The sequence below is a fragment of the Dasypus novemcinctus genome, chromosome 21 (genome assembly GCF_030445035.2).
Source record: "Dasypus novemcinctus isolate mDasNov1 chromosome 21, mDasNov1.1.hap2, whole genome shotgun sequence".
Lineage (NCBI taxonomy): Eukaryota > Metazoa > Chordata > Mammalia > Cingulata > Dasypodidae > Dasypus > Dasypus novemcinctus.
Genome location: NC_080693.1, coordinates 35,381,597 through 35,401,227, shown reverse-complemented (window position 1 = coordinate 35,401,227; position 19,631 = coordinate 35,381,597). Strand labels below are relative to the sequence as shown.

At 59.1% G+C, this 19,631-nt stretch overlaps 3 protein-coding genes and 1 long non-coding RNA gene across 11 annotated transcripts; 2 read left to right on the top strand and 2 right to left on the bottom strand.

Moving 5' to 3' along the window:
* Nucleotides 1-275: 275 nt before the first annotated feature.
* Nucleotides 276-2,370, bottom strand: TLCD1 (TLC domain containing 1). Its single transcript, XM_004449913.5, has 4 exons — nucleotides 1,729-2,370; nucleotides 1,323-1,405; nucleotides 1,147-1,229; nucleotides 276-805 (listed from the first exon to the last, which is right to left on the bottom strand). The coding sequence occupies exons 1-4, from the start codon at nucleotides 1,920-1,922 to the stop codon at nucleotides 422-424; spliced, it is 744 nt and encodes a 247-aa protein (XP_004449970.1). The 5' UTR covers nucleotides 1,923-2,370; the 3' UTR covers nucleotides 276-421.
* An 8-nt stretch (nucleotides 2,371-2,378) lies between these two features.
* NEK8 (NIMA related kinase 8) lies at nucleotides 2,379-12,547 on the top strand. Of its 8 annotated transcripts, none has more exons than XM_071210466.1 (15): nucleotides 2,385-2,570; nucleotides 5,810-6,015; nucleotides 6,399-6,631; nucleotides 6,882-7,013; nucleotides 7,453-7,661; nucleotides 7,843-7,922; nucleotides 8,005-8,186; nucleotides 8,292-8,442; nucleotides 8,813-8,889; nucleotides 9,225-9,342; nucleotides 10,379-10,529; nucleotides 10,762-10,925; nucleotides 11,018-11,176; nucleotides 11,366-11,524; nucleotides 11,871-12,547. In XM_071210466.1, exons 1-15 carry the CDS (start codon nucleotides 2,506-2,508, stop codon nucleotides 11,897-11,899), a joined length of 2,115 nt encoding a protein of 704 aa, XP_071066567.1. In that variant the 5' UTR covers nucleotides 2,385-2,505; the 3' UTR covers nucleotides 11,900-12,547. The 8 variants fall into 8 exon arrangements, with proteins under 8 accessions (XP_023441353.1, XP_071066571.1, XP_071066567.1 ...); XM_071210468.1 differs by having other exon boundaries at nucleotides 2,386-2,558; XM_071210467.1 differs by having other exon boundaries at nucleotides 2,388-2,570; nucleotides 11,874-12,547.
* LOC139437142 (uncharacterized) lies at nucleotides 10,225-13,069 on the bottom strand. Its single transcript, XR_011646821.1, has 3 exons — nucleotides 12,997-13,069; nucleotides 10,967-11,141; nucleotides 10,225-10,514 (listed from the first exon to the last, which is right to left on the bottom strand). It is a non-coding gene; the product is annotated as an uncharacterized lncRNA (long non-coding RNA).
* Nucleotides 13,070-13,143: 74 nt separating this feature from the next.
* TRAF4 (TNF receptor associated factor 4) lies at nucleotides 13,144-19,166 on the top strand. Its single transcript, XM_004449910.5, has 7 exons — nucleotides 13,144-13,380; nucleotides 16,301-16,352; nucleotides 16,922-17,026; nucleotides 17,097-17,258; nucleotides 17,347-17,508; nucleotides 17,595-17,750; nucleotides 18,033-19,166. The coding sequence occupies exons 1-7, from the start codon at nucleotides 13,238-13,240 to the stop codon at nucleotides 18,663-18,665; spliced, it is 1,413 nt and encodes a 470-aa protein (XP_004449967.1). The 5' UTR covers nucleotides 13,144-13,237; the 3' UTR covers nucleotides 18,666-19,166.
* Nucleotides 19,167-19,631: the final 465 nt, after the last annotated feature.

Genomic DNA, 19,631 nt, shown 5'->3' with positions numbered 1-19,631 from the left:
AACTGGTGTTAGTTACCTAGCTGTAGCTCCATCACGGGGAGAAGTGAAGCAGGGGTCTTACAAGGACCCCTTCTTTATCCTTAGAAGAGGGTGTGTGTGAAACCAATAGCTAGAGTTTGGGGGGAGGGGGTTGGGTAATTCCAATTTTCATTAGCATCCATTTCAGAGCAGTGTGGGTTGGCTTTCCAGTTGCACCCTGTTTCCACATGCCCATCTACCATGTCCAACTGGTCTGTCTGCTTCCCTCACCCCTTGCCCAAGAAAGGACAAAGGACTTCAGAGGAGTGCATTCATTAGTGTTTTAAATAGTGTGGATGCAGGCTTTCCAAGTGTAGTAGCTGGCCCAGAGAATGTCCCCAGTTTGGGGCTGAGTCCGTTTCCTGTGTGAGGTTGCTCTCAGATTTCCTGGGCCCTGAGCCATTTATTCCGTCAAGAATTTGTCTTTGCGTTTCTGGCTGGGAACACGCTCAGGGCAGAAGTCAGAGCGGAGGAGGCGGGAAAAGTAGATGAGAATCATCACGTCCAGCATGAGCAGGATACCCAGCAGAAAGGTGCCTAGGGTCCTCTGGCCCTTGTAGCGTAGGAAGAAATGGGTGAGGTAGGCCTGAGGAGCTAGGCGGAAGAGAAAGTACATGACCAGGTTGACATACTTGTTGACTTGGTAGAGGAGGAGATGCTGGGCGTTGTTGATTTTCATCATCATGCGGATGGTGAGGAAGATGTTGCTGACCTCCACAAATAGTGTTAGGACACCCCCACCAACAAAGCTGCTCCAGAAGATTCCTGAGAAGAAGGCACCCATGGCCTAAAGAACAAGGGAGGGAACAAGTTAGGGGGGCTCAGGTGCCCCCTCCAGATTAGGGGCTGGAAAATTCATTTCCTCCTGAATATAGTTTACAGTGCATAAAGTGCTTATTTGCACTCAAAATAGAATCTCCATTCCTGCCTACAGGATCTGGTTCTGGAGTTTCCTAGATGAGGCCAGGGATTGCTGGCTTAGAACAAGGCATAAGATCAGGGCAATCCTCAGTATCAGCATGAGAAAAGATGAAGGGCCTGGGGAGACTGGCCCAAAAAAGATGGCCTCCCAGGTTCAGAAAGGCTGGGGCCAAGTTAGCACCACATGTGTACCAAAGTCCTGCTCACCATGATATGGTGGACAAGGTACTCCCAAGAAGCTCTTGTCTGACGACTCGCCACGATGTCTACTGAGTCGTGGATGAAGTAGCCTAGCAGAGGGATAGGGAAGACGTCATGAAGGGGCTGAACAAGGCGTTTTCTCTTTGATTTCCCACTACCTTCATGTTCTGGGTAAAACCTACCTGCGGAGAAGCAAACAAGGAGGTATCCCGACAGCGACCATGCGGTCTCAATCTCCACCAGCAACTCGGGGGTTTGCCATACACTGGAAGGCAGGGAGGCTCGGGTCACTTCAGTACTCCCTCATACCCCTTGCCGGTCCTGGGGGAGTCCGGGCCGGCCACCCGCTCTGCTGACGGGAGCGAGGTAGGGCTTGGCAGAAACCCAGGTGCCTCCGGTTTCCCAGGTGAGGGCCCCCTCCCCAAGGGCCGCTGTCGCTCCTGGTTGGATAGAATTCCAAGCAGGCGATCAGGTGAGGCTGCAGGGCCTCTGCCCGCCCGTCAGTGGTAGAGAAGTAACGCGGGAGCCAGTCCCGGCACCCCGCGCGGGACCCGCGGGCCACCTTCACTCCCACAATCGCTCACTCACCACAGCAGCGCCCAGACCCCTGACACAATGGAGTGGGCAAAAGAGACGAGCAGGTTGTGCCAGCGCCAGGTGCGCAGAGGGTCGGCGCACACGTGCGCGGGCAGGGGCAGGCGACAGAGCGCTCGTCGGAGAGCCCGGAAGGTCAGAGTGGCGCCCAGGATCAGCGGCAGGGCGGGGTGCAGCAGTGGGGGCATGCTGGCCCTCCCGGCCGTGTGTCTGTCTGCCCTCTAGGCGGCCTCCTCAAGTTGTTCAGGGAAAGGGGCTCCCTCTCTGGCCGGCCCGCCCCGCCGCTTCTCCCGCCGCTGCCGGCCTTCCCGCCGGCCACCAGCCTCGCTCAGTTTTCGCGGAGCCCAGCAGGCCCCTTGGCTCCTCCCGGCCCCTCCCCGCGCGGCCCCCGCCCCCAACCGCCCGCGCCCCCGCCCCGCCGCGGCCGCCCGCCTCCGCCCCGCCGGAGTCTTGGCCGCGGGGAGGGAGCGAGCCCCATTTCCCGGGGGCCTCCTGGGCCCCGTCTCGCCCCCGCGGACTTCAGGCGAGGAAGGGCTTTCCTGGAGGCGCCTCCCGCCTGCCGACGGCGTCCCCTCCCGCCCGGGCTCGCCTGGCCTCGTTAACTCGCGGCCCCACTTCCCCGGAGCCACCGGCTTCCCCGCCCAGGGCGGAGACCGCGAGAGTCCTCTCCCGCCCTCAGCTCCTATCAGGGCAGAGCTGGGCGGAGCCCGTCCACACACCCCTGCCCCTAAGAGCTGGACCGGGGGAAGAGTCGGAGCACCACTCCGGACTATGAACTCCCAGTGCCTGTTCCTCCACTGGACGACCAGCAAGTTCCCGTTTAGGTCAGAGCGGGGGTGCGTACCTGCCTCTACCGCGCCCCGCTCCGAATGGGTGCTTCGGAGGTATCAGCTAGCCCGTCACCACTGCCCCTTCCAGCCCGCTCTTAGGCTCCTTGGGGCCCGGCGGCTGTCCTCCCTCGGGCAGTTCCGGCCCTCTTCTCCCTCTTCTCCCGGGCCCCTGGGGACTGGGGCAGGGAAGGCGGTCAATGTGCCCTGGCTGCTGGGGTGACCCTCACTTTTCAGGCCAGCGGCCTGAAGCAGTTGCGGCTTATGGCCACTAGGTGTCAGCCTGTCCTCACTGTGGCGTGGGATCCCCTCGCTCCCAAGAGCGAGGCGGTTGCTTTTTAGGGAGGAGCTTCCGAGAGCCGCGCGTGAGGGGAAGGGAAGAAGGGAAGCCAGGAGAAAGGTGCTGGGTGGGGGAGTATGAAACCAGAGGCTTGAAGCGCCAGAGACCCAAGGGCCAAGCCGTTTGGGTGTTTGCTTTGCCTCCCTTGATGGTTCCAGGGTTACACACTAACCCCACTGGGGCTCCCGGGTCAACTGGAGTCCGATCGGTTTCTAGGTGAGAGCTCGAGTGTCCCGAGTGGGCGCCTTGCCTCTCTGCGTTGCCCTTTGGCAGCGTCGTGCGCCGGCCTAGCCAACCGGCCGACGGGCCCTCGTGGGTCCCTTCCACTGGGACGAGCTTGGGTCCCTTTCGAGGGGCGGGAGCAGAGGATAAACACCATTTTCCTCAACATTCTTCATTCACTCTGAAAGAGGAATGCTCATTCCTAGCTAATCCTCCTCCTCCTTATTACCGAGTTTTTATGGAGCTCTCGCAGAGAGCTTAGATCTCAACTCACTTTCGGTCAACACCCTAGACGATCATACTAACCAGCCCTCTACCTCTCCCCGACGCTCCCACCTTCCCCAAGGACGGCAGCGCTAGGCGAGCGCTCAGGGCGGCTCACCCTGCGCTGCGCTGCGCTGCGGGGCGCGTGTGGAGGGAAGCTGAAGGGTGCTGGGGAGCGCGGTGCACACTCTTCCTCTTCGGAACGGACTCGAGACGGCCTCACATGCTCCCCAGGTGAATCAACCTGCCCAGCTCGGGGCTTCCCCGGTCCCTCCCTTGACAAACACGAAACCAACCCAGCCCCCCGCTCCACAGACCGAGAACGCTGACGCCCTCGTTCTGTTCGTTCAGTGTTGGTTGTCTCCGTGCTCCTTCCAAAATAGCGTCACTCGTGGACAAAGAAGGGTCGATCCTCGCTTCCCACCCCAGCACATTCCTCCCCTACCCCAGCCCGAAGGGGGAAACTTTCGGGGCGCCCGGCCCCTGCGACCTAACAAGGCTTCGCGAAGGCCGGACCCGCCGCACGTGGGCAGTAGCCACCGCGGGGTGCGCCAAGGCGCGGCACCAGCCCCGGCCCCGGCCCCGTCATCGCAGAAAAAAGCTCGCGGGTGTGGAACCGGAGGGGGTGGGAACCCGCACACCCGGACGCGGGGCTGAACCACAACCCGGCTCCGCTTGCCCCGCCCCACAAGGAGCTGGCGATGTGGGGCGGCCCTAGGCTGGGTGGGCTCGCGCACGCTCCGTGCCTGCAGGAGAAGGTTCCGGAAGTGTGCCGCGGGGAAAAGAGATGGAGAAATACGAGCGGATCCGAGTGGTGGGGAGAGGTGCCTTCGGGTGAGCCCGGGTGCTGGGGGAGGACAGTGCTCGGGGAGAAAGAAAAGGGGCCCCAGCCCCGGCTGTGAAGTGGTCCCTGAGCGCCCACTCTGGGCAGCCCCACCCAGGCTTCCGGCCCCGGGTCTGGCGCGGAGACTCCGCCCCACGGAGGCCACGCCCCGACCAATCCTGTGTCCACGCAGAGTTCTTTGATTACTGACTCACTCATTCAACAAATATAGAGCGCCAACTCAGTGTTTGTCAGCTACTGGGCGCTGGGTACATAGCTGTGGCCAAAACAGGCCTGGTATATTCACTCTCGGAGCCTACAGGCTATAAGAAAACTATAAAAAGGACAAATTGTTAAAGTAATTATGAAGTTGCAGCAGTTATGAAAGATATTAACAGGCTGAGAGGATAGAGTACAACCCCAGGGGAATACTTTTTTGGGGTGGCCAAGGAAGACTTCTCTGAGGGGCAAGTAAGATTTAAGCGAAGACTTGAAATAGTAGTCTGATAGTGAAGGCCTTTTCAGGCAAAGGAAACAGTATATGGGAAGGTCCTGTGGGAAAGAATTCAGAGTATGCAAGGACAGGAGAAAAAGCTGAGGGTAGTTGGAATGAAGTGGGTGTGGTAAAGGATGGTATAAAATGTGGTTGTCTGTGTGGGCAGACGGGAGATATAGGATGACTGAAAGGGGCTGAATTTATTTGCAGTTAAAGGGGGAAGAGATTTAAAGCAGAATAATGGTCTAATCTTTTGATTTGCGTTTCAAAAATGTCACTGTGATTGCTGTGTGGAATTGAGACTTGAGGGTGACAAAGAGTGAAAGAGGCCATTTCACAGGCAAGTACAGTAATTTAGACGAGATGACAAATGATTTGGCCAAGGGTTGTAGCAGAGGACATGGAGAAAAGTGGATGGGTTCACAATAATTTGGAGGTAGAAACACAGGATTTGCTGATGTGAGATGGAGGAAAGATCCTGGGGTGATTCTGACTCTTTTAACTGGGGAGTTGTGGTGTCATTTACTGAGATGGAAGAAACTGGGGAAGAAAACATTTTGGGGGGCAGAAATCAAGAATTTTATTTTTGAATTTGTTAAAATTTAGGATGCCTCTAAGTCCATTCAGGTGGAGAGGCCAAGCAAGTTGTTGGGTATGTGAGTCTGCATCTTAGAGATCTAGGACTGGACATTAGAAATTCGAGACTTAGATGTTCAGCTTTTAGTTCATTTGTTCGGCAAATATTTATGGAGCTTCTACTGTGCTAAATATTGGGCTATGCACTGGGGAAATAGTGGTGAACAAGAACCAAGTAGTCCCTGCTTTTACAGGTACTGACCACAGAGGTGAAGTAAAATAATATGAATGGCTTACCTGTATTGAGCACTTTCTATGTGCCAGGCACTGTGCGAAGTGCCTTACAGGCATTTTCTCATTTAATTCTCCCTGTTCCCAAACTCAGTGTTCCATGCACTTGGTTAGTTGCCCTCTTAGTCTGGGTGCCCATTCTCCTCCTCTAAGAAACATCCAGTCATCAGGTCTGCCCTGCCTGACCCATGGCTGGAGGCTCAGCTGGTGCCCGCCCCTGTACTCTTGGTCCCTAGGATTGTACACCTGTGCCTACGCAAGGCTGACCAGAAGCTGGTGATCATCAAGCAGATCCCAGTGGAGCAAATGACCAAAGAAGAGCGGCAGGCAGCCCAGAACGAGTGCCAGGTCCTCAAGCTGCTCAACCACCCCAATGTCATTGAGTACTATGAGAACTTTCTGGAGGACAAGGCCCTCATGATCGCCATGGAATATGCACCAGGTGGGCCAGCCTCCTTGCATGGGCCTGGTGCCAAGGGCCCCTTGCCCTCTGGGACAAGCAGGCACAGTTCAGCCAGCTTACTTCCTTGGAAGGGGCTTGGCTGAGAGTCAAGGGTTCTGGCGCCATTTGTATGACCTTGGCAAGTTCTATGCCCTCTCTGGACCTTGGTACCTTATTCCCTTAAAGGGGAGGAGTTGTCATCAATTATTTTCTAAAGTATGTTGTTTGGTTGTATTGAATTATACTCCACTGGTAATGCATGAGTTTTCTAATTGTAGCAAATTCTTGCAAATGTTATATTTAATCCCAAAAAAAAGGGGGGGGGGGAAGGTTTGTCCCAGCTGTGGAAAAGCTCAGATCCTGACCAGTCCCTATGGCTGCAGGTGGCACCCTCGCTGAATTCATCCAAAAGCGCTGCAATTCCCTGCTGGAGGAGGAGACCATCCTGCACTTCTTTGTGCAAATCCTGCTCGCACTGCACCATGTGCACACCCACCTCATCCTGCACCGGGACCTCAAGACCCAGAACATCCTCCTTGACAAACACCGCATGATTGTCAAGATTGGAGACTTCGGCATCTCGAAGATCCTTAGCAGCAAGAGCAAGGCTTACACGGTACCTGGGCGCTGGGCATGGAGAGGACCTCAGGGGTGCTGGTGGTCCTGAGGGTGAGGCCCACTTTGCATCCCTGCCTTATCCCCTCTTCCCCTACACCAGGACCTTGCCTTCTTGTCCCTGACTGGGGGGTTCAGCAAAAGGAAGTACCTTGTCCTGCTTTGGGGGGAAACTGCCCCCAAATGCACCTGTGGGCAGAGCCCTGGCCCTCCGTCCCCCCAAGTCTGGAATGTCTACTTTCCTGCTGCAGGTGGTGGGTACTCCATGCTACATCTCCCCTGAACTGTGTGAGGGCAAACCCTACAACCAGAAAAGCGACATTTGGGCCCTGGGCTGTGTCCTTTATGAGCTGGCCAGCCTCAAGAGGGCCTTCGAGGCTGCAGTGAGTATAAGCACTCCCAAGGGAACAGCTAGGAAATCTCTGTCCCTCCCTTACCTCAGACCAATTCAGTGTTTCTTCTCCTATGGCTGAATCATGTCTCTCCTTTACCAGACTGGTGGATTACTCCAGGGCAGGGCTTGGGTCATTCCTGCCCCACCACCCCCATTAGAGAGGGGGCTCCTGAGGGCAGGGCTGTGGTTCCCCCATCAGATTGGGGACCCTTCAAAGGCAAGCCTTGAGTTTCCCTAACAACCTGGGATTTCTCAGGACACAGCTGTGGCTCCCCTATCAGACTAGGGACTCCGAAGGCAGTGTTTGGCTCCCCCATCATTCTGGGGGTCTCATCAAACTGAAGGCTCCTGAGGGCAGGGCTGTGGCTCAGGTCTGGGGTTTGGGGGATGCCCCCCCTAGTCAACCCCAGGGCTTGGTGTCCTTGTAGAACCTTCCAGCACTGGTACTGAAGATCATGAGTGGCACCTTTGCGCCCATCTCTGACCGGTACAGCCCGGAGCTGCGCCAGCTTGTCCTGAGCCTGCTCAGCCTGGAGCCCACACAGAGGCCACCGCTCAGCCACATCATGGCTCAGCCCCTCTGCATCCGTGCTCTCCTCAACCTCCACACCGACGTGGGCAGTGTCCGCATGCGGAGGCCTGTGCCAGGAGAGGGCCTGGGGGGCCGGGGGTGGGGGCCTGGACGGCAGAGGTGGGGGTCACCCCTTGGGAGCATAGGAGGCCTGGGGCAGAGGGGCATGTGGGCCAAGTGCTCCATTCTTGCGTGTGGGCGTGTCGGGGAGGATCCCTGTTGTCCTGAGGCCCCATCTGTCCCGCAGGGCTGAGAAGCCTCTGGCCCCTGGACCACCCATGGCCCCCGGCAGCGCAGGGGGCAGGAGCGCCAGCGCCCGCTGCAGGGGTAAGTCAGACTGGGTCTTAGGGTCTCGGCGAGCACCCCATCATTCCCATCAGTTAATAGGCCCGCTGCGCCATCCCCACAGGCGTCCCCAGGGGGCCTCTGCGGCCCTCCATCCCACCGCCGCTGTCCTCGGTGTACGCGTGGGGCGGTGGGCTCAGCGCCCCCCTGCGGCTGCCGATGCTCAACACAGAGGTGGTCCAGGTGGCAGCCGGGCGCACGCAGAAGGCGGGCGTCACGCGCTCTGGGCGGCTCATCCTGTGGGAGGTGAGCAGACGGGGCGGGGCAGGGTGCTGGAGGGAAGGGGTTGAGCCCGGGGCGGGGGACATGCTCAGACGCCGCTCCCGCCCTCCCTGCCCCCGCCCCCCGCAGGCCCCGCCCCTGGGCGCGGGCGCGGGCGCCCTCCTCCCGGGGGCCGTGGAGCAGCAGCAGCCCCAGTTCATCTCACGTTTCCTGGAGGGCCAGTCAGGCGTGACCATCAAGCACGTGGCCTGCGGAGACCTCTTCACGGCCTGCCTGACGGGTGAGCCTGCCAGGGGCCTCCCGTGTGGGGGTCTGCCATTTGGAGGCCCCCCACAGCGGCTTCCTTCATTGCCTGTGTTTACAAACTCCTCACTTAAGTAGTGTGTCTACTTAGCAGTGATTGAGCACCAGGGGCTTCACTTCCACAGTCTCCTTTACCCTTCATGACAGATTTGAAAGATGGGGAAACTAAGGCTCAGGGTTACACACTTGGGGAGAGACCCCTGTCCGTTTCTCTCCCTCCTATTCCATCCTCCAACCCTAGTCCCCAACTTTTCCTTACTTTCCCTAACCCAGGGTTGGACTGGCCAGTCTGGAAAAAAATAGCCTAACCTCTCTCGCGACCCCTTCCTCTCTGGCCCCCTCCACAGACCGAGGCATCATCATGACTTTCGGCAGCGGCAGCAATGGTTGCCTGGGACACGGCAGCCTCACTGACATCAGCCAGGTGGATGTTACGTGTTCCTTGGAGAGGGGGAAGTGGGGAGATGGCAAAGAGCTCACGTGTGAGAGCTGACACCCAAGCTAGGGACTGGGGAATCCCCAGCAGCCTTGGGTCCTTTTCACTCCCAGGCTGCACCTGTTCTGGGCCACACCAGGGGAAGTACAACTTTTTGCAGTGGCTGCCCACCTGGCGTTGTGTGTGGGGGGGTTGTTAAAGAGACAGCTACCTCATGAGAATTCACAGCCTCCAGCTTTGTCTCTAGGGGTGGAGGCTGAGGCCAGGCAGCTAGTTCCAAACCCCTTGCCCACAGCTTCCCCTTGCTTCCTCCCCCTCTTTAGCCCACCATCGTGGAGGCCCTGCTGGGCTATGAGATGGTACAGGTGGCCTGCGGGGCCTCTCATGTGCTGGCCCTGTCCACCGAGCGAGAACTGTTTGCCTGGGGCCGCGGAGACTGTGGTAAGCCCTCTACCCTTGCTCCAGCCTCTAGGCTCCATCTCACCTCACCCTCAACCTGATTTACTCTCCCTCCCCCAATGGCTTGGTCTCCCCTTCCTCTTTTCTCTCCAAGTCCATTCATTCACCTTTATTGCACACCCACAATGTGCTTCCCATGTTGGGTGCTGAGACAAGATGACCTCCTTAAGATATGCAGGCAATGTGATAACAGAGATTTCATTCACCCAACAATATCTATTGAGGCTTTTTCTGGGTCAGGCATCAGAGATGACAGATGGGGCTCATGGAGGATTTGGTGTAATGGGGGAAAGGCTGCCATATCTCTACATAATAGAGGACAGCCTCAGGGCTATGCCCAAGATTCAGAGGTGGGGACCCAAGGAGTGGCAATGGAGGAGGAAGAGTTAAGAAGAGACAGGGTGGCAATTTAAGCAGGGCTTTTTTTTTTTTTTTTTAAAGATTTTATTTATTTCTCTCCCCTTCCCGCCCCCACCCCGGTTCTCTGTTCTCTGTGTCTATTTGCTGCGTCTTCTTTGTCCGCTTCTGTTGCTTCTGTTGTCAGTGGCACAGGAATCTGTGTTTCTTTTTACTGCGTCATCTTGTTGTGCCAGCTCTCCGTGTGTGCGGTGCCATTCCTGGGCAGGCTGCACTTGCTTTCACGCTGGGCGGCTCTCCTTACGGGGCGCACTCCTTGCGCGTGGGGCTCCCCTACGCGGGGGACACCCCTATGTGGCAGGGCACTCCTTGCGTGCATCAGCACTGCGCATGGGCCAGCTCCACGTGGGTCAAGGAGGCCCAGGGTTTGAACCGTGGACCTCCCATGTGGTAGACGGACGCCCTAACCACTGGGCCAAGTCCGCCGCCTAAGCAGGGCTTTGAGGAGTAGGATTTTGACTGGCAGAAAGGCCAAGGAAGGACATTTCAGTTTGCGGAAACAGCCTTCAGTCATGTCATTCTCTGTAGATGGGCGCTCCTCATCCTGCCATCACCAACCCTAAAGCTCAAGCGGTACATCCCATCTGGTTTCTCCTTGTAGGACGGCTGGGACTAGGCACCAGGGAGTCCCACAACTGCCCGCAGCAGGTGCCTGTGCCCCCAGGACAGGAAGCCCAGCGAGTTGTATGTGGCATTGACTCCTCTATGATCCTCACTGTGCCTGGCCAAGCCCTGGCCTGTGGAAGCAACAGGTGACTAGGTGCACAGGGTGACTAGCCTGCCCCCTCAGCCTCCCTGGCTGCAAGTGCTCTGTCATTGCCTACTTTTTGCCAAGGACCATAACTGGGAACTGAGGGCACTGCTTGGTTCAGCCCAGAGTGGGATCTGTACCCTGGCACACCAGCCCCTGCCCAGATGGGTGGGGGTGGGCAAGTCTTGACAAACCGTCCATCAATTGGACTTGGCTTCTGGCTCTACCCTGAGGTTCAACAAGCTGGGTCTGGATCACCTCTTGCCAGGGGAGGAGCCTGCCCCCCACCAGCAAGTAGAGGAGGCCCTGAGCTTCACACCACTAGGTTCTGCACCTCTGGATCAGGAGTCCCTGCTTAGTGTGGACCTGGGCACAGCTCATTCAGCGGCTGTGACTGGTGAGTAGGACCTGGGCACAGGAAGCTAGAGGTGGGCTCACCTGGTCCCCCTGGGATTCGGTTCAGGATCCTTTTTCCCTTCCATCCTGCAGCCTTGGGTGACTGCTACACTTTTGGCAGTAATCAGCATGGACAGTTGGGCACCAGTGCCCGCCGGGGCACCCGGGCACCCTGTCAGGTCCAAGGTCTCCAGGGCATCAAGGCAGCGATGGTGGCCTGTGGGGACGCCTTCACTGTAGTCATTGGGGCAGGTGAGGAGTGGCTACCGTGGGGTCAGAGGGGGGTGTGAGCAGGCCTGTGGGCAGTGGGGATTATCATGCTCAGGTCCAGTGGACTCAGCAGCCTCATATTGGGGCCGGTCTGGCATCGGAGAGTAAAGCTGTTTGCCTGGGCTGTGCCCTGACCCAACCCATTTCTCCCCATGGGATTCTCTTTGGTAGAGGGTGAGGTGTACTCTTGGGGCAAAGGGGCCCGGGGTCGACTGGGAAGGAGGGATGAAGATGCTGGACTTCCTCGGCCTGTGCAGCTGGATGAAACACATCCCTACACAGTGACTTCTGTGTCCTGTTGCCATGGAAACACTCTTCTAGCTGTTCGCTGTGAGTTATAACTTTGCCCACCCTACCCACATAATGGTTAACCCAACTGGGCCCTGTTTACACCTCCATCCCAGTGGTCCTAGCCCAGCTCACCAAAAGCATCTCTGGTCCCCTTATAAATGAAAACAGAACCTGTGGGATAAAATTCTGAGCTTCTTGCCTGCGGTATGCAAGGGTGGGTGCTTCAGGACTCACTTGCACTCTTTCTCCTCCCTTCTCTGAGGCCAGTTTAGTTTGTACCTCAGGTCCAGAAACCCGGGGCTCAGAGTGGGAGCAGAGGTGGATAATGCCTGCTGGAGGCATGGCTCTCTGGGAGACTGCAGGGTATTCTCTTCCATGCCCTCAGCAGTCACGGACGAGCCAGCCCCCCCTTGAACACCTGGATACCCCTCTCACACACCTTGGTATTGCTTCTCCTCTGAATGTTCCTGTAAAGCACAGACGCCTGAGGCATGACTGTCCCTACCAGACCCCTGGATTTTGTCTTCGGTGGGTTTAAGGGTCAGTGGAGCCCCTGTTCTGCTTTGGGCCCTGGATGTGTACTTCAGCCCACTCTATTGCCCCAACATCTCTTTTCCCTTCCCTAAATTCAATATTCCCAGGGTCCGGTGGCCAGAGTTGGAAGCCAGACTTAGTATTTGGAAGCAGGGTGGTCCCCAGAGTTTTGGCAAAAAAGGCTGGAAGTGGCTGCGGCTCCACCCAGGCTCCACCCCCTCCCCAGACCAGTTAGCATATTTGCCCGCCCCAGTGGCCACTGGGAGAGCGGCTCTTTGCAGTGGAGCCCGGCAAGCCAGGGCCTGCCTAGACCCTGCATTGCGCAGGGGCAGCGAGGTCGGAGAGCGCGCTGCCACCCGCTCCACCCCTATCCCGAGGCAGGGGTTCGCCCAACCCCTGCGCCTGCCTTTCTCTGCGGGAGTGCTGGAATCGCCATGTGGCTACTAGGTTCGGGGAAAGGGTAACTGGCCGGACGAGACCAACTTCGCAGACATCTGGGAAGTCGCACCAATAAAAACATCAGCTGTCTGACTGCAGCGTGGTCTCTTCTGGGATGGGGCTGGGCTGGGTCCGACCTCGGTTGCAGGCTCGCGGCTGAGGGAGGAATGTGGGCGCAGCCCGAGGCAAGGGCCGAGGTTCCCCTGGCTCAGCGCCCGGCCAGGCTCGGCTTCCCCGCCCCAGCCGAGTTCCCCGGGTCTGGTTGCCAGGCCTCGGGTGCCTGGCACCTGGAAGCTGGGGCCCCGGGTCCCCGGGTGGCGCGTGACCCCTGAGACCGAGCTGTTGACTCCGGAGCAGCGAAACATCGTGGCGTGGCCCGTCCCCCTTCCTGACGCGCGCTCTCTGGGGACCCTCTGCCCAGCCCCGCCCCGGGTCCGACAGCCAGCGCCCCGTTGGTCTCTGGGGAGAAGCGGAGCCACGATCCCTCCCTCAGGGGAAAAAGGAGCCCCAGCTTCCTGGAGTGGGCGAGACTGATTCACCTTCGTGGCCCTGGGTGAGCCTGCGGGCGTGCGGATCACGAAGTCCGGACCTGGCGGGGCGGGCGCAGCGGCGGGCGGGCGCTAGGACCGCGCGGCCCCGCCCCCTCTTCCGGCGGGCGGGCAGGGGCCGGCAGGGGCCGCCAGTCGGCGCCGCCAGAGCCCGGAGCGCGGCCGGAGCGAGGCGCGGGCTGTGGGCGCCGCGTGCCCGGCCCCCCTCGCCCGTGCCCGCCGCACGCCCGCCATGCCCGGCTTCGACTACAAGTTCCTGGAGAAGCCCAAGCGGAGGCTGCTGTGCCCGCTGTGCGGGAAGCCCATGCGCGAGCCCGTGCAGGTCTCCACCTGCGGCCACCGCTTCTGCGACACCTGCCTGCAGGAGTTTCTCAGGTGCGGGCCGGGGGCGGCGGCGGGGGACACCGCACGGGGACGGCCGCGCTGGGGGCGCGCGGGGCCTTTGTCTGCGCCGCGGCCCCGTGACCTCAGGGGCTCCCGCCGTGACGTCACGGGCGGCGGTGACGTCAGGCCCCGAGGAGGACCCAGCGCCCGGGTCTGCAGGGCACCCCGCGGGGTGGGAGCTGCGCCGCCCGCGGGGCAGGGACGGGCCAGACGCCCTTCCCGGCCGTGGCCGTCGCTCCCCCTCACCCTAGCGCGAGGGCGGCCTCATCCTTGAACTTTGGGTCATTCCAGGAAAAAGCCAAACCCCTCTCCCGCGCGGCGTCTTAGGCCCCCCGAGTGGTCACCCATCTAACCTCATCGGGGACGGCAGCTATTGTTCTGCATTCACAGATGATGAAACGAGAGATTCACGGCAAGGCTGCGACTTGCCCAGAGTCACGCAGCTACTTAGCGGCTTAACTGGAACTTAACCCCGGGCTGCGGTGGACGCACGACAGGGAGGCCCGGGACGCTGCGGCTTCTCCTGAAGCAGCAACCCTTGGGGTGTCTTTCCCCTCCCCGGGGTAATCAGTAAATCGTGAAGGAGGGGGCTGCACCCGGGATGTTGCTGAACGCCCCCAGCCTTCTCAGGACCAGGTCACCCCTCGGCTCTTGGGCGTCCTTTGCGGATCCGGGCGCCCTGTGGTGCCGCGAACCCTCTGCCCACGCTGGGAACTGCTCAGGCCGCGGTGTGGGGAGGCAAGATCAGGCAACTCCTGCTTCTGGGGAGGTCGTGCTCCCAGGGCTCAGGGAAAGTCTAGGTCTGCCACCGCCATCTGTCAGGAGACTATCTGTGGAGGGGACTGGGGCCCAGGTCCGGAGAGCACCTCTGGGGCTCCTCCCTTTGTCGCTCCCTCCTCCCCTCGTCCTCCTCGCAGTCTCTTGCCGGAAATCTCAGCAGGCTCTTTGTTTTCAGTTCCCCGCAGCTTGGGCAGGCTCCTGCCCTCACACAAGCTCCGCAGCTCGCTGCTGTGCTGCCCCCTCCTCCCCTCCTCTCTCCCTCACCCTCCTCCCTCCAGTGTACACACACACTCCCCTACAGACACACAGCCCCATTGTCTCCTCCTAGCCCTTCCCCCGCCTCGGTTTCCAGATGAGGCCAGCTGAGCCCCCCCACCCCAAGCCGACCCACCCGTGACTGCCTTGTGGAAGGGGTGGAAGCTGTCAGGCCCCTTTCCCTCTACCTCCTCTGCCCCTTTCTCTGCTGCTTCTGCCCCTCCCCCTCCCGGAAATCCCCTCTTCCTCTCCCACAGCCCCCTCCCCCCATCCTGTCTTCTCCCTTGGGCCTGGGCCGCCTCAGCCTAGCCTGGAGCAGCCTCTCCTCCTGTCTTTCCTCCTCCCCCAGTTCGGGAGCTTCACTGAGGAGGCACCAGCTGATGCCCCCAACTGCTTGGCCTCTGGGAGGGGAGAGGTGATGGGGCACGCTTTGCCCCACACCACCAGTCCCTACCCTACAATCGGGGGTGTCTGTAGCCCTGGCCGAACCTTTGTCCTCTCCTTGCTGGGCCCCAAGCTGCCCAGGCTGAGCTACTGCCTGAAGCCTGGGCACTTAGTTCACTCCCGGACTCCAAAACCATCAAGTCAGCACATTCCTGAAGCAGCCAAGTGGACCCCCTCTCCCTTGGCCAACCCCTCCTTCCCATTCCTGCCAGAGCTGTTACTCAGAATGGCCTTGAAGGCTGGTTGCCCTGTGGGCATGGACACACCTCTTCAGTGCCTGGGCATGCGTTCTTGGCATTGGCAGCACAGCCAGTGGTAGTAGTGGGTTCAGGAAGAGGTGGGTAGAATTCCTTTGGGTACCTGGGGCATCAAAGGCTGCCCAGGCCCTGGAAGGTGTCAGTATGGACAGGGCTGCCATGTGGCCTCTACTTCCACCTTGATCCCTGCCTGCCCTCCCCTCTCTCTGACTCAGACTTGCCAGGAATGCCATGCCCGAGGGCCCTCAGTCCTGCCCAGTGAGCCCTTGACCTGCCTGAACCGTGCCAGGCATGTGAGACTGCTCTGGCTAGGGTCAGCCAGGGCACACTGGTGTGAGGAGGCATGCCAGTAGGCGCTCAGACTGATGCAGATTGGTTGAGGAGGGCAGCTGGCAGGGTGGGCAGGGGCCACACACTTCAGATGCCCCACTGTGCAGTGACCAGAGTCCTGCTTGTACCTGCCCAGAAAGGCTTTCTTGGCCCAGGCTCCTCTTTGTGTTGTATGGTTTAGTAGAAACCACCTGAGCTGTGAAATCAGCCATAGCCAGGTGCTGCTTCACCTGAGCGCCGGTTCTTTCATCTGTAAAACGGGGACATTCACATTAGGTAGTGAGGACTACGTGGGAGTATAAATGTGCCTCCCATCATGCCTTTTCCTCACCTTTGCTTTAGGAGACACACCCTCATAGGAGGAGGGCAGGGATGGGGTAAAGTGGTACCAAGCTGACCTTTGCCTTGGTTCTTGGCTGGGCAGCCCTGGCACTTAATCTCAGCCTATCCCTGTTCTCCCTCCACTCAGCTTTCAGCCCAACCAATGAGAAGTAGCCTGGGGGAGGGGGCAGCTGGGCAGCCGGATCCTTTGCTAGCCAGCTGCCATCCTGAGGGGAGGGGTGCCAGCTGCCACCTGTTGGACAAATGCTGCCTGAGGCAGCTGTCCCTGCCTCTACTGGGCTCAGGACCCTCTCCCTCAGACAGGGAGCTGGGATCTTCTGGGGTCCCAGGGAAGTGATGGCCCTCAGGCCTCTGCTTGCCATTTTGTCTCAGATGGGGCTGGTTGGAAACCGGTCTGGTGAGGAAGGGAGGGAGGCTGCCCTGCCTGAGGGGGTGGGGCCCAGAGCCCAGGGTTCTTCCTTTCCGTGGAGTGAAGCCTTGACCTGTCCCTTCCCTCTTCACAGTGAAGGAGTCTTCAAATGCCCCGAGGACCAGCTTCCTCTGGACTATGCCAAGGTGAGTCCACAGTGTCAGGCAGGGGCCCAGGTACAAGTTTCTGCCCTTGGTGGAGGCTGGGATGGCTGGCAGCCAGCAGGCTCAGAGCCAATGTCAACCCAGTGCTGCAGGATCTTGTGCCCCCACAAAAGTGGCCTGTTCCACTCCCACCAGGCCAGTTTGCAAATGGAGGCTGGTGTTTGCCTTGGAGGGATGGCATGATGCCCAGCCTGTGGGGGTGCACAGAGACGCTCTGTGCCCATAAGTGCTTCCTCCCCCCTTGGGTGGCAGGCCAGACTTGTGGCTGAGGGCCAGGACCCCTCTGTTAGCAGAGGGGAAGGAGCTGAGAGGGAGGGGTGCTGGCATTGAGAAGGCTGATTGGCTGCTGCTCCAAAGGGAGTGTGTGCAGGCATGCTGGGATCCAGCAGTGGAGCCTACACCACCTGCTGTGCCCTTTACCCTGGGCTCAGAGGGCAGATAGCCCAGAGGCTGTTACTGGCTCTGAGGTGGAGCCAGCCTAATTGGGGGCTGGGGATAGGTTGGGGGACTACAGGCTTCTGACCCTGGTGGGTTCTCCATGCCTGCTCCAGATCTACCCAGACCCAGAGCTGGAGGTACAGGTACTGGGCCTGCCCATCCGCTGCATCCACAGTGAGGAGGGCTGCCGCTGGAGTGGGCCACTTCGCCACCTACAGGTGAGGCTCTGGTGTGGGGGATGGGGCTGCCCCTGTCTTGGTGGGCTCTAACTGCAGCCCTTCCCATCAGGGCCACCTGAATACCTGCAGCTTCAATGTAGTCCCCTGTCCCAATCGCTGCTCCACCAAGCTGAGCCGCCGTGATCTGCCTGCACACTTGCAGCATGACTGCCCCAAGCGTCGCCTCAAGTGCGAGTTTTGCGGCTGTGATTTCAGTGGGGAGGCCTATGAGGTGCGTGGGGCCTGGCTGACGGTGGGGGGAGGTTGGGCACCCGGTGTCTCAGGGATCCCTTAACCCAGCCCCTCTGGCATTTCCACAGAGCCATGAGGGCGTGTGCCCCCAAGAGAGTGTGTACTGTGAGAACAAGTGTGGTGCCCGCATGATGCGAAGGCTGCTGGCCCAGCATGCCACCTCTGAGTGCCCCAAGCGCACCCAGCCTTGCACCTACTGCACCAAGGAATTTGTCTTTGACACCATCCAGGTGAGGCCCTTCCTGGAGTATGGGCTGCAGGGCAGGGAGCAGGGAGTCAGGCTACTGACTGCTCCTTCTCTGCCTTTGCGGCCCAGAGCCACCAGTATCAGTGCCCGAGGCTGCCTGTGCCCTGCCCAAACCAGTGTGGCGTGGGCACCGTGGCTCGGGAGGACCTGCCAGGCCATCTGAAAGACAGCTGTAGCACTGCCCTGGTGCTATGTCCATTCAAAGATTCTGGCTGCAAGCACAGGGTGAGATGCTCCTCCTTCCTCTCAGCCTCCTCCCTCCCGGGTCCTTGAAGCCTCAGATGAAGGCTGTGCTTCCTAATGCAACCCAGGCCCTTGGTCGTCCCTGCTGCGCTGCTCTGAAGCCTTTCATGTTTTCCCTGCTGACCAGTGCCAGCTCCCTCCATCTTCCTCATTCAGAGCTGGGTGCCTGCCACCCTGTACCCATTCCTCCCCTCTCCTCTGAGCCTACCCCCACTAATAACTCTTCTTCCTCTCCCCACCCCCCACCTGGGGTGTGGCCCACAGTGCCCTAAGCTGGCGATGGCACGGCACGTGGAGGAGAGTGTGAAGCCACATTTGGCCATGATGTGTGCTCTGGTAAGTCGGCAGCGGCAAGAGCTGCAGGAGCTGCGGCGAGAGCTGGAGGAGCTGTCGGTGGGCAGTGATGGAATGCTCATCTGGAAGATTGGCAGCTATGGGCGTCGGCTACAGGAAGCCAAGGCCAAGCCCAACCTGGAGTGCTTCAGCCCAGCCTTCTACACGCATAAATACGGCTACAAGCTGCAGGTGTCCGCATTTCTCAATGGCAATGGCAGTGGCGAAGGCACACATCTTTCACTCTACATTCGTGTACTGCCTGGTGCTTTTGACAATCTCCTGGAGTGGCCCTTTGCCCGCCGTGTCACTTTCTCCCTGCTGGATCAGAGTGACCCTGGGCTGGCTAAGCCACAGCATGTCACTGAGACTTTCCACCCGGATCCAAACTGGAAGAACTTCCAGAAGCCAGGCACTTGGCGGGGTTCCCTGGATGAGAGTTCCCTGGGCTTTGGTTACCCCAAATTCATCTCCCACCAGGATATCCGCAAGCGAAACTATGTGCGGGATGATGCAGTCTTCATCCGTGCCTCTGTTGAACTGCCCCGGAAGATCCTCAGCTGAGTGCAGGCGGGACTCAAGGGGACGGGGTGGGACATGACCTCAGTCAGGCACTGGCTGAACCTGGAGAGGGGGCCGGACCCCCTTTCAGCTGCTACTGCTGCCTAGGTTCTGTTACCTTATTCCCCTGTTCCCTGCCACCCTCAGGTGCCTCAAATTGGTGCTTCAGCCCTGGCCCCTGGGGGGAGCAGGTCTTAGGTCGTCAAGGGCTGGAAACAAGTGATCCTAGGGCCTGTCTCTCCTCTTGGGCAGGGGAGACATGCCTTGGTGCCGGCCACTCTCCCTGGGACCGAAGTGCCTGCTGGTGCTGAGTCCCAAGAGCCATAAGTCAGGGGTGGGAGGGTTAGGCAAGGGTGGGGTACTTAAAGAATCTGTCTTGAAATCTGATTTCTCTTCCCCTTTCCCCACCTGTGCCCTCTCTGGTTATTTATTTCCTTGGTACCAGGAGGACACAGCAGGAAGCCCTGATTTTTAATAAATTTTGAATTGTATTTATTAACCTGGTTCCTGCCTGACTCATCTGCATTGGTTAAGGGCCCTGGAAAGCTGGGCCCAAATCTGAAGACAAAAAGACAAGTCAGATGGGCTGCTGCCACTCCAGCCCCAGCTGCCCTGCTGGTTGGTAAAGGGATGGCTTTGTGTGGAAAGCCCTCTGGTGGTGGGATAGGGGAGGTACAAGGTTTGGACACCATTAGGCAGGAACCTCCACTAAACCTGGTTGGTACCTTTTGCTCTAGGCAGGTCTTCCCTTGGCCTAATGATAATAGCAGCAATCATCGAGTACTTTAATTGGCAGACACTCCTAAGCACTTAACATGCATGATTTCATTTAATACAAGAAGTGACATGGTAATTATCACTGTAATGACCTACCTCAGTGAACTGTAATGAATATTAGGAGAGACAATGCATGTTCCTGGTACAGAATAACTTAATATTAGTCTAAGTCCAAAGCCTGGCCCACACTCA